Genomic DNA, 12,353 nt, shown 5'->3' on the forward strand with positions numbered 1-12,353 from the left:
ACAGGTATATGCTTTTCCTCCCATGCATTCTCGAGCTCAGAAGCCCTGTCCTTCGTTTGGAAGCTCAGCGGCTTTTGTCCCCTATAGAAACAGGACCTTTTCAGTCACAGACATTGCTGTGTAATGCCCAACACCTCTCCTTATTATTCAGGCTTTTGCTACAGCAATGTTCGTTTCTTACCAAATCTGCTTCTGCTTAATCTTTTTTTTCACTGCTGAAGCCATCTCAAGTTGAGTTTTCTTACTAAACAACAAACACTATCTATAAAATATTTGGGATTGCCGTCTTAAACCTTTGATAACTGAACAATTCCTTCTCTTGTCACCAGAAATACTGTGTCTCAATAAAAACACTTGACAAAGAGTTCTGGGTGTAGTAAGATTTAATTTTCTCCTGTTCTGCAAAATATAGAAACATTACAAAGAGCAACCTTTGGGATTTAAAGATATGAAGGTTCAAGCACATGGAGAGATGTCGACACACATACCTTTCCTTCCCTGTGATACAAAGAGCTTTCACAGGACACACACACAAAAAATCAAGAATCTGGCAAGAGAGAGGACAGGCTATTTTGTCCTTCCTTCCACAATCCACACAGATGGATTGCTGGAAAACAGAAGGAACAGACCAGGTTTCTTCTACTTGGAGAAGACGGGCCTGTAGCCCTCCTGGTGTTGCCGGACTCCAACTTCCATCAGTCCCAGCCAGCACTGCCAGGGATGATGGGAGTTGTAGTCCAACAACACCTGGAGGGTTACAGGTCAATGTCCCTGCAATAGGGGAAGAAGGCTCTAAGAAAACAGGAGAAAGAAAGCCACGAATGGAAGTTGGGGCTTCCAACATTTGTAACAAAAGAACAGGGTAGGATGAGATTGATGTGCCTTCTCCTGAGAGAATGAGGCAGGGCGATTTTAATTCCCACAATGGTCTTGCGGCGCTAGACACGGATACCGTCACAAGGGCCAAGAAACTCTTGGGATTCTCTAAGCTGCTGTGGTCCTGAGTTGACAGGCCATGACTCAAAGTGGGGTGGTGGTGCCATTTCTTGAACTCTCTCCTGGCGGGAGACAACGAAGTCCAGGACATCAGGGACACAGGTTCTATTCCAGTCCACTCCCCGCTGCACCAACTTTCTGACTGCGAAGAGCTTTCAGTGCAATAAAATGTTTAAACAAACATGGACACCCGTCATTTGCATTCAGAAATATTACCCACCCTGGCCAGACAACCAAACAACGAGAACAGCCTTAGGCTTTGAACACAACGAGTCGGAAGAGAGGGATGGATTCTGGTAACAGCCTCTTTGCCCTGCAGTCACTGGAAAAAAAGCTTGCTGGACGCAAGATCTCCCTCTCTCTGAAGCAACCGTCCAATTAAGATTTTTCAGCTTGCGGCAAAAGCTCATTCCAGCCACAGCACCATCCATCCTGGAAGCTCCTCAGTCGAGCGTCTTCATGACTGCTTCAGCCTGCTTCAGTTCTAGCAGCAGGAGAAGCAAAACAAAACAGGAAGGGTCAGAGGGTGAAAAAATACATTATACATGGGGCTGCCTCTGAAGACTGCTCAGAAACTTCAGCTGGTGCAGAATCCAGCAGCCGGGGTGCTCAGTGGGGCAAGACTGCACTGGTTGCCAATTAGCTTCTGGGCCCAATTCATTTTTTTTTAAATAATATTTATTGAAATTTTACAAACAATAGAAAGTTTCAAAGTTTAAACATAAAAAATAAGAACAAAGAATAACCCTAATAAAAGAAAAAAAAACTACAGATATACAAAAACAAAACACGTGAAAAATGCAAAATAGAAAACCGTTAAAAAGAAGAAAAAAAGAAAGAAATCAATATTTTCATATCTTATACTTCATTTACTAGTTTCCCGACCTCCTCACACCTCCCTTTTTGTATTCCAGTTCAGATATTTAATTCAGCAAGTCCTTACCCTCTATCATTTATCCTTGCTCAACATCTTAACTTGTTATAAATATATATTTCCCACCATTATCAATCCATATTTACATATTCTTGTTAATCTTTTTACCAATACCGCTTATTTTCAATCCAACATCCCTTTAACATTCATTAATTTTACAGTATTTCTGCAAGTAGTCTTTAAATTTTTTCCAATCTTCTTCCACCACCTCTTCTCCCTGATCTCGGATTCTGCCAGTCATTTCTGCCAATTCCATGTAGTCCATTCTGGGCCCAATTCAAAGTGCTGGTCTCGACCTACAAAGCCTTAATGGTTCAGGACTGCAATACCTCAAGGACTGCCTCTCCCCATATGGACTGACCCAGATCCTGTAATCATCACCCAAGGCCCTTCTTCGTGGGCCTCCTCCACAAGAGGTCCGGAAGGTGGCAACACAAAAACAGGCCTTCTCTGCAGTGACTCCCTGTTTGTGGAATGCTCTCCCTAGGGAGGCCCACCTGGTCCCTTCATTACATATCTTTAGGCCCCAGGCAAAAACATCCCTCTTCTCCCAGGCCTTTGACTAATTAAACAATCTATGACTTTTTAAGGGACGCGGGTGGCGCTGCGGTCTAAACCACAGAGCCTAGGGCTTGCCGATCAGAAGGTTGGCGGTTCGAATCCCCGCGATGGGGTGAGCTCCCGTTGCTCGGTCCCTGCTCCTGCCAACCTAGCAGTTCGAAAGCACGTCAAAGTGCAAGTAGATAAATAGGTACCACTCTGGCAGGAAGGTAAACGGCGTTTCCGTGCACTGCTCTGGTTCACCAGAAGGGGCTTAGTCATGCTGGCCACATGACCCAGAAGCTGTACGCCGGCTCCCTCAGCCAATAAAGCGAGATGAACGCCACAACCCCAGAGTCGGTCACGACTGGACCTAATGGTCAGGGGTCCCCTTTACCTTTATGAGTTTTAAAACTGTGTGTGGTGGGGGGCATTTTGTTTGCTTCTTACTATATGTTATATATTTTTTTGTGTCTTTATATTGTAAACTGCCCTGTCATCCTTGGTATGTCGAGAAATTTAAGAAATAATGAATAAGTTGAGTGAAGATGCCAACATTCCCCTGGACTTGCCCAGCCCTTGCAAATAGCCTCAGAATCCCTGTCGTGTGTCCCCCTCCACCATCCCCTCGTGAGTTCAGGCAGAGTGTTACAACACGCAGGACCTGGTTGCAGAAAAGTGCCCCTGAACCCAGTCCTTGCTCCCCTGATGATGATTTCTGGGATCTCACCTGCAAGCAAGACGCGGAACTTCTCTGCCGACAGCATCATGGCAACAGGCTCCTGTACCCCACGGTCAACATCTTTCACGTTCAGCTTGAGGTGCACGACGGGCTCGTTGACCTGCTGGATTTCGCTGGAGCTAAGGGTGTAATCCACTCTCCAGGAGACAGAATCCAGGCGGTTCACTGCAGGCAGAGGTTGCCGAGAGATCAGGAATGCGCTCTGCAAGGCCTGGCACCCTCAGATTCATGAAGCACATTGCTAATTAATGAATTAATCTAACTGCAAATCACACTCACTTCTGAAGCGTGCCGTGTTTACTTTTGCTTCTATCAAAAAACTTTTTTTTTTTAAAAAAAAGAGATAATTAAAACAGAGATTCATAGCGCGGAAAGAAGTTTAGGTGCCAGAAAGCAAGTAAAGGAAAGTTATAAGAAAACAAGAGAGTGCACTCATCATTGCAGGGGGGAGTTACATTAAAATAAAAGTGAAAGGCATGTATTTATGTAAAAAATATAGTTAAAAGTATAGAAAGGTCATATTTAAAGGAACATTTTTTTCCACACAGATCTTTCCAATTTTGTTTAGTCTGATAGGTGGCAATAGGATTCAGCCTTGATAGATGATAGATAGATAGATAGATAGATAGATAGATATTCAAATATATGAATATATATATGGCTATTCCAATGGCATGACTTACACCTCAGACTGCACCCCCTTAGGCTGTCCTGCAGGGGGCTTTGCTTCTCCTCATAGGACCGGCACAGCCCTGTGGCATGTTCTGCAATGCAAAGAGGGATGGGGAACAAAGACACATGTGCAAAAGTAAGCTCTCACTCCAGACCAGGGGTCAGCAAGCTTTTTCAGCCGTAGGCCGGTCCAGTGTCCCTCAGACCATGTGGGGGGCTAGGCTATATATATATATATATACATATATATACATTTGCTTTCGTAGATTTTCACGGGTACAGGAATGCAGGTTTTGGTGTCTTCGGGTGTCTTCCCGTGTAAGAGTTGGGGTGTCTAGGCGACGTTTCTTCTGCCCAGAACGTTGGAGGCTATACACCACACCCCCTCAACAGTATTTATAGGAACTCAAACACTGAGATCCTGCTCTGTTCCAGTAACAAGAAGCCGAAAGCACCAGCCTGAAGATGACGAGTGAGACCTCGTCGAAACGTCGCCTAGACACCCCAACTCTTACACGGGAAGACACCCGAAGACACCAAAACCTGCATATATATACATATATATACATATACGCACACACACACACACACACACATATATATATATATATATATAATCTATATATACACATATATATATATATATATAATCTACGAAAGCAAATATATATATATATATATATATATATATATATATATATATATTGGGGGGAATGAACGAATTCCTATGCCCCACAAATAACCCAGAGATGCATTTTAAATACAGCGGTACCTCGGGTTACATACGCTTCAGGTTATAGACTCTGCTAACCCAGAAATAGTACCTCGGGTTAAGAACTTTTGCTTCAGGATGAGAACTGAAATCGCGCGGTGGCGGCGCAGCAGCAACAATGGGAGGCCCTATTAGCTAAAGTGGTGCTTCAGGTTGAGAACAGTTTCAGGTTAAGAACAGACCTCCAGAACAAATTAAGTTCTTAACCCGAGGTACCACTGTAAAAGCACACATTCCACTCATGTAAAAACACCAGGCAGGTTCAGAGATGCATTTTAAATAAAAGCACACATTCTACTCATGTAAAAGGACGCTGATTCCCGGACCGTCCATGGGCCGCATTGAGAAGGCAATTGGGTCGCATCCGGCCCCCGGGCCTTAGGTTGCCTACCCCTGCTCCACACCTTCCCACCATTTTAATGTGATGTAGCACCACTGCCCAGAAAGCAGGCTGACTGCCAGTCTCCCAAGGGCTCAGGTTGTTGCAGGGGAACCTGTGGTCTTTCAGAGGTTGCCGGACTACAGCTCTCCCCTTCTCCCATCATTCCTGACTCTGCTGGCCGGGGCTCATCGGAATGGGAGAGGCAAAAGATCCCCATCTCAGAGGCTTCTGCACAGCTGGAATGCAGCCTATATTGCAAAGTCACAACTGTTGCTCTGCCCACATTTGCCTCTGGCTCCACCTACCGCTCCCACGTGTCCCTCCCCGGAAGACTGCCCACAAGGAAATGTGGCCCTTGGGCTGGAACAGAGATCCTCCTTCGCCCTTCGTCACTGCTTCCCTTTCTGTCTCCTCTGCTCACCTTTAGGCAGCCCCAACTGCTGGAGCTCGCTGGAGAGGGACTCGCCGTCAACGTTGTGTTTGGCAGCGCTGGAAAGGATGAAGCCTAGAACAGCAATGGTAGCCTTCACATCCCCAGACTCTGCCGAGAGGAGAAAGAGAGACATGCGCAGCAGTTGTGAGAGCCTGCGGGATCAGGTCAATGGCATTTTACCATTGTACTGTGGAGAGTGTCTTAACTTATGGTCTGTGTGTGTGGTTTGGGAGCTGCACGGCCAGGGAAAAAACAATGCTGTCCAGGGTTGTAAAGACTGCGGAGAGAATAATTGGGTGCACTCTTCCCACCTTGGATCAAATCTATGCTTCCAGGTGCCATAAGAAAGCTGCAGAGATAGCGCAGGATAGTACACACCCCGGAAATGATCTCGTTCAGCTTCTGCCTTCTGGAAAAAGATAAGGTAAAGGTAAAGGGACCCCTGACCATTAGGTCCAGTCGTGGCCGACTCTGGGGTTGCAGCACTCATCTTGCTTTATTGGCCGAGGGAGCCGATGTACAGCTTCTGGGTCATGTGGCCAGCATGACTAAGCCGCTTCTGGCGAACCAGAGCAGCGCACGGAAACGCCATTTACCTTCCTGTCGGAGCGGTACCTATTTATTTACTTGCACTTTGACGTGCTTTCGAACTGCTAGGTTGGCAGGAGCAGGGACCGAGCAACGGGAGCTCACCCCGTTGTGGGGATTCGAACCGCCGACCTTCTGAACGGCAAGCCCAAGGCTCTGTGGTTTACACCACAGCGCCACCCGAGTCCCAAGAATGTTTTTAGCAGGCGCCAAAAAGTGTACAGTGAAATGACTGGCAGAATTCGAGACCAGGGAGAAGAAATGGTGGAAGAAGATTGGAAGAAATTTAAAGACTATTTACAGAAATACTGTAAAATTAATGAATGTTAAAGTGATGTTGGACTGAAAATAAGTGGTTTTGGTATTAAGGCTTATAAGAATATGTAAATATAGATAGTTATTAGGACGAGAATTTATAGTTATAATAGGTTAAGAATATAGAGTAAAGATAAATGAAAGAGGGTAAGGATTTGCTGAAAGGATTTTGTAAACGGGAATACAAAAAGGGGAGGTGAGAGGAGGTCACAGAAATAAGCAAATGAACCTAACGATATTGAAAAATGGATTATTTCTTTTTTAAGACATCTTTTTTTCTTCTTTTTTTCGTTTTTGAATGTCTATTTTTTGTATTTTTTATCACACTGTTTTTCTTTTGTACTATTTTATCACACTGTTTTTCTTTTGTGTAAAATCTTAATAAACATTTTATAAAAAAAACAAAAAAACCCAAAAAGTGTACAGTGAAGGCAACCTGCTTGATTTCAAGAGCCAAGGAGTTCTAAAGTGCAGACACCATCACATTAAACGACCGAGCTCTTACAAATGCAGAACAGGGATTATGTAGTAGTGCCAATTCTGCTGATCAAAGCAGTTGGTCAATGAATTCAGGCAGGAGAAACATATGACTCAGACATACTGGGAAGAGTAGAAAACGACACTCACCAAGCTTGGCATCTGACGTTAGCTTTAGAACCTTTTCATACTGCAAGAGAAAAAACCAGATCAGACCACACTTAACTTTGGGAGATCTGCACCACCTCTGAGTCTTCCAATGCAACGTGAAGTCCCAGTTCCTCCACAAGCACAGAGTCCTATTTGCAGCTCAGCTTCCACTGCAAAACCACTTCCCGGGGTGACTCCTGAATCACGTCAACCATGTGTAAATTGCGCTAGGGACAGGCAGGGTGGCGTATGGGCTAAGAGTCTTGGGCTAAGACCAGGGAAATCTGGGTTCAAACACCTGCTTAGCTACAAAAGTCAATGGGTAACTCTGGGACCATTGCTGTCTCTCAGCATAACCTACCTCATAAGGTTGTTGTTGAAAATATAACTGGGGGCGGGGAGCGGAACCAGCCCAATATGTAGCGCTTTTGAATGTGATCTCCAGTTTTGGAGTGCTCTAACGCAACACACAAACACTTCTCTGGAGGAAGAACTGGATCACAGGAGCAGCGAAGCAACAACAGTGCAATGTTGTTGTTGTTGCTGCTGCTCAGGAAGCATCAGAAAAGACAAATCAGTTGGCCTACGCAGATGAATCTGGAGTGATTTACTCTTCCTGACCTCTCAGGAAGTCATGCAAGGGCCCATTTAAAAACACAAGCCTGAAAGTGTTGGCCATACAAATATCCGCCTTCAAGAAGATCTCCTACCTGCTTTAAAACCAATCTTCCCCAACCTGGTGCTCCCATCAGCTCCATCCAGACCCGTCAAAGGTCAGGGGTGATGGGAGCTGCAGGTCCATCAGGATGACCCCAGGCTGGGAGAAGTCAAAAGACATCACCAGAAGTTGTATGATGGAAGCTCAAATCTCGTACAATTGTTGGGTCTACACAAATACGTGTCAAACAAGAGAAAACTGGCTTACGTCAATCCCGTCCCCAAGCAGATCCTTCAGCACCTGGGCACAGATCAACTTCAGCTTCACTGAGGACTAGGAGAATAACATGAACAAGAACACACCTGGTGATCTTTTTGTCTGTAACACCAGCTTTTCCATAAACTCCACCCAAAGATGATCAGTCCCACAACAGCCTGGACTTTTTAAGCGACAGTGGATAATGCTGTCTTTGATGGGGTAGCGTCCAACTGTTTCTGGCCAAGAAAACAGAAGCACTTACACCTCCCCACCAACACTGACTTTTTCAAGCTTGCTGGATATATAGTGGAATATTGCAGCAGGTTCATCCAACAACATTTATTTACTTATTTATTCTATAAACTTTATACACTGATTGTAAAAAAACAAAACGAAAACCCTCAAAGTAGTACACAAAAAAGATAAAACAAAATTATCCATAAGAAAAAAATTATAGTTAAAAACTTTTGAAATATAAAATAAAATATAGACTAAAAACCTATTAAAATTCCCACCAACTTTGTAAATATCTGGGTAGGCTTGTCTAAACAAAAATGTTTATAGCAGTTGGCCAAAAGAACACTGTCAAAGCGCCTGCCTGATATCAATAGGCAGGGAGTTCCAATGTGTAGGTGGTGCCACACTAAAAGATCAATTTCTTGCAGATGCAGAATAGGTAGGTATGTGGCACATGTAAGAGTGCCAATTCTGCTGATCAAAGTGGCTGAGTGGGCACATCTGGGTCCCCAGAGGTTCAGGGCTTGATATACTAATAGTTCACTGGGCCTTGAACTCAGCCCAGTAGCAAGTTGCCAACCAGTGCAGTTCTTTGAGTAAAGGAGTCACAGGCTGACAAGGCCTAAGTGTTGGTCAGCCATGAGTTCTACAGAGATCGGAGTAAGTCCAACAAGGAACCAGTGGTCAAGTGTCACCGCCAACACGTCCTAACAGAAATGGCATGCACACCTAGCAGAGAAAAGAAGAGCACTTACTATTTTAGCCAATGTGCTGATTTCTGCCAAGACCCAATCAGGGCAGTCTAAATCGCCGCAGAACCGAAACCTCTGGATGGAAGAAATAACATTAGTGCCTGTGAACAGTCAAGAGTTTGTTTTAGCAACCTAGTTTTCAGCCTGTAGCAGAAAACAAGAGGCTATGCAACCCATGAAGAAGTGAATTTGAACGAGACTTTACATGCTTTCCCCTTTTCAGTGGAAATTTCAGTGAAAAAACTCGGAATACAGCCTCCTATTCGCTTGACAGCAGAAAACCCGAAAGGTAAGGCAGACATTTCCGTAGCCCACGGGCACAGTTTGTGTGTGTGTCGGGGTGGGTGCGTGGTCCCGGGCACACAATTTTCAAGGGGGAGTGAACCAGGCGCCCCCACCCCGTTCCAAAGCTCCTGACTGGGTTGGCTGGCGTGTGTGTGACACGGGGCCCTTGCCCAGAGGCCGGTGCCAAGTCATAGCTGTCAACTTTCAGATTTGAAAATAAGGGATCAGCAGCCTCAAAAATATGGGATCAGCAGCCTCACCTGTCCAGGGGACAGTCTACGGGATATCTAACCATCCGGGATAGCAGCAGGAAACGGTGCTGGAATAAGGGAATTTCTCGCAAAAAAAAGGGAAGGTTGGCAGCTATGTGCCAAGTCGCCCGGGCTGTGCGCGAAGACGCAAAAGCGCCGCACGGCAACAGGATCGTCAGCACTCGGGCTGCAGCATCCCGCCGTGCCAGCTGCCGCTTCCGGATCCAGCGCGAGGGAAGGCACGCATCCAGGGGTGCCCATCTCTGGCACCAGCCTAGTTCGGAACCTCGCCCGAGCACTCGTGCTGCAATTTCATGAGCCCACGCCGGAGCCCGGGAGCCCCTGCCTCGAAGCCAGGGGTGCCAGCTTGGCCCCGCCACCGTGGGTCCCCGGGGCCGTGGGTGCCATGCAGCGTGCACGGCCCTGGCACCGAAAGGTGTGGGTGCTCGGGCACCCGGGGCCCCAGGGCGTTGGCACCCGTCCTCCAGGCGGCGCAGCAAGCCCTTCTTGGCCACCCGCGCGCAACGCGCCCCCGGCTCACCATGGTGCCCCGCGCGCGGCGCCTGCTACTCGCTGCCCTGCAAGGCTGGATCACCTGACTTCTTCCTGCTACCCAATCGCGGAAGGGATCCAGCAGCACCAGCTGATCCCGCCCGGGCGATCAGCTGATCAGCCTCCCGGCTCCTCCTCTGGTGGGCGGGCGGCGGGGAGGGCGAGTTTTCCGGGGAAGTTGTTCTCGCCGTTGCTGCGCCCGCGCGCTTACACGCGGCTTGGAGAGATTTACAAATTTAAATTTAAACAAATTTTAAAAAGGAAACAAAGCAACGCTGGGTTGCAACAGCAAGAGGAAAAAGGGAAGTCGCAGCATTTCCAGAGGTTGCAGTGCCGACACAGTTACACGGGAGTAATAAGGCTCCTTGAGCAGTAAGGGGAACTGTGGGCGCGTGTGAGAGAGATTATAGTTTTTATTTCATTTTATAATATGTACGAGGCGGAGAGAATTATTATTATAGCAGACGAATGTTGCAGGAATTTATGTATAGGGTTTTTTTTTGGGGGGGGGTTCCCCTCCAGCAGATCTCATGCACATGCAGCCCACTACCAAAACCAGCACAGTCACTTTTGTGATTTTGGTGATTTGTCCTCACAAAACACTTCATCACAGTTTCTTCCTATATATTCAAAGGGCCTTTGTTGCACGATACCAAACTTAAGAATTCACTGATAAATGTATCTATGTACTGGTGTGATAGGAATTTTATGGTCTTAGATATATGGCAACGTTCATAACCACACGTACATAGATCAGCACAGGAAAGCCAACCTGGAACCATGATGATTCCTAAACTGACCAAATCCTTTCTCTGCAAGGTTAAACTGGAAAAGCCTCCCCATTGTCTCTTTCCTCACAAATCCTGTCTCAAGGATATGTCTGTTTGAATAAGGTGTGAGCCTGTGACCTGGCCCAGGAAATAAGTATTTTACCACTACAAAAGAATGGCCAGGCTCCCCAGGCAATCCAATCAAGTAACTTGCCAGACAGGAGATAAACAAGGACAAGAGAAAAACAACATTTAAAATTTCTGTGATGTAGGTGGGATGTATCTGAGGGGTGGTCTTAGGTTACACCCCTTCTGTGATGTATGCATAATGTTTCTGGGGGTGGTCTTGATCTAGAGAATGGGAATTTCAAAAGTCTTTATAAGGCCTTGCACGCCATTGTTCTGGGTCCTCTTCCTCTCCTGTGTGTGAGGGGAGCACCCTGTTGCAACAGATCAATAAAGATCAAGCTTACTAGCTGCTTTGCTTCTCAATATTCTCTGGTTGGCCTCTGTTATTTTCTCCTACCAATAGGGAACCTATGTAAGGACTCTATATGGGCTCTTGGATACTCCATAAGGCAAAGGGGCATATTTTTATTTACAACACTGGCTCACTGGAAAACTTCAGAAATTCATATAGATGGGAGCTCAGCTACTCAGCAGCCCCTTTGCCTGGGTGATAATTCCTGGCATCCTGATACCCGAGTGCCAGACAGGTAGCCATTCCAGAAATAACAAACCCAGATGAAGACAAAAGGGTGTGATTAACTTGGCTGGGAAACAGGGAAATGTAAAGATCTCTTTTGTTACACTTGATGGGTGTTTGGTAGAGGGCAAGACCATGGGGCAGGGTCCAGGATACTTGTACCGGTAACGTAATGTATGAGCGATATAGTTTGGGGGGTGTAACATGGATATTAGCAGCTAATAAAAGTTTGGGGGCTCTTTTGTTTGGGGCTTCCATCTTGTTCCACCTTGTGGCAGGTGGAAGTCCTGTCAGGACAGTCTTCAATAAAGACCAAACCTACTGGCTGCTGTTTTGCTCTGGTATTCCTGGCTGGTATCCTTGTTTCTTGTCCAAGGGAGCCCTCAGATTTCTCCATTAACATGAAAAACAAAACTATAAATCAGGCAGGTAGCGAGGGCACTGCTGGAGGAGACTCTTGAGAGTCCCATGGACTGCAAGAAGATCCAACCTCTCCATTCTGAAGGAAATCAGCCCTGAGTGCTCACTGGAAGGACAGATCCTGAAGCTGAGGCTCCAATACTTGGGCCACCAGAGAAGACTCCCTGGAAAAGACCCTGATGTTGGGAAAGATGGAGGGCACAAGGAGAAGGGGACGCCAGAGGACGAGATGGTTGGACAGTGTTCTCAAAGCTACAAGCATGAGTTTGACCAAACTGCGGGAGGCAGTGGAAGACAGGAGTGCCTGGTGTGCTCTGGTCCATGGGGCCATGAAGAGTCGGACACGACTAAACAACAAAAGCAAGGGCACAGTTGCATGTGGGTGAGAATAACAAAGGCCAAGTTGTGGTGTGTGTTGTACTCTCAAGTAAACATGCACAGGCTGAGTGAGTTAAGCTAAATT

The 12,353-nt window shown here is 46.3% G+C and overlaps 1 protein-coding gene across 1 annotated transcript; it reads right to left on the minus strand.

Moving 5' to 3' along the window:
• Window positions 1-365: 365 nt before the first annotated feature.
• On the minus strand, window positions 366-10,106 carry COMMD4 (COMM domain containing 4). Its single transcript, XM_083460648.1, has 8 exons — window positions 9,984-10,106; window positions 8,910-8,981; window positions 7,927-7,992; window positions 7,002-7,041; window positions 5,460-5,579; window positions 3,896-3,976; window positions 3,201-3,377; window positions 366-1,480 (listed from the first exon to the last, which is right to left on the minus strand). Exons 1-8 carry the CDS (start codon window positions 9,984-9,986, stop codon window positions 1,440-1,442), a joined length of 600 nt encoding a protein of 199 aa, XP_083316774.1. The 5' UTR covers window positions 9,987-10,106; the 3' UTR covers window positions 366-1,439.
• Between the last annotated feature and the right edge of the window lie 2,247 nt (window positions 10,107-12,353).

The sequence above is a fragment of the Podarcis liolepis genome, assembly GCF_965112155.1.
Source record: "Podarcis liolepis genome assembly, chromosome: 9".
Taxonomy (NCBI): domain Eukaryota; kingdom Metazoa; phylum Chordata; class Lepidosauria; order Squamata; family Lacertidae; genus Podarcis; species Podarcis liolepis.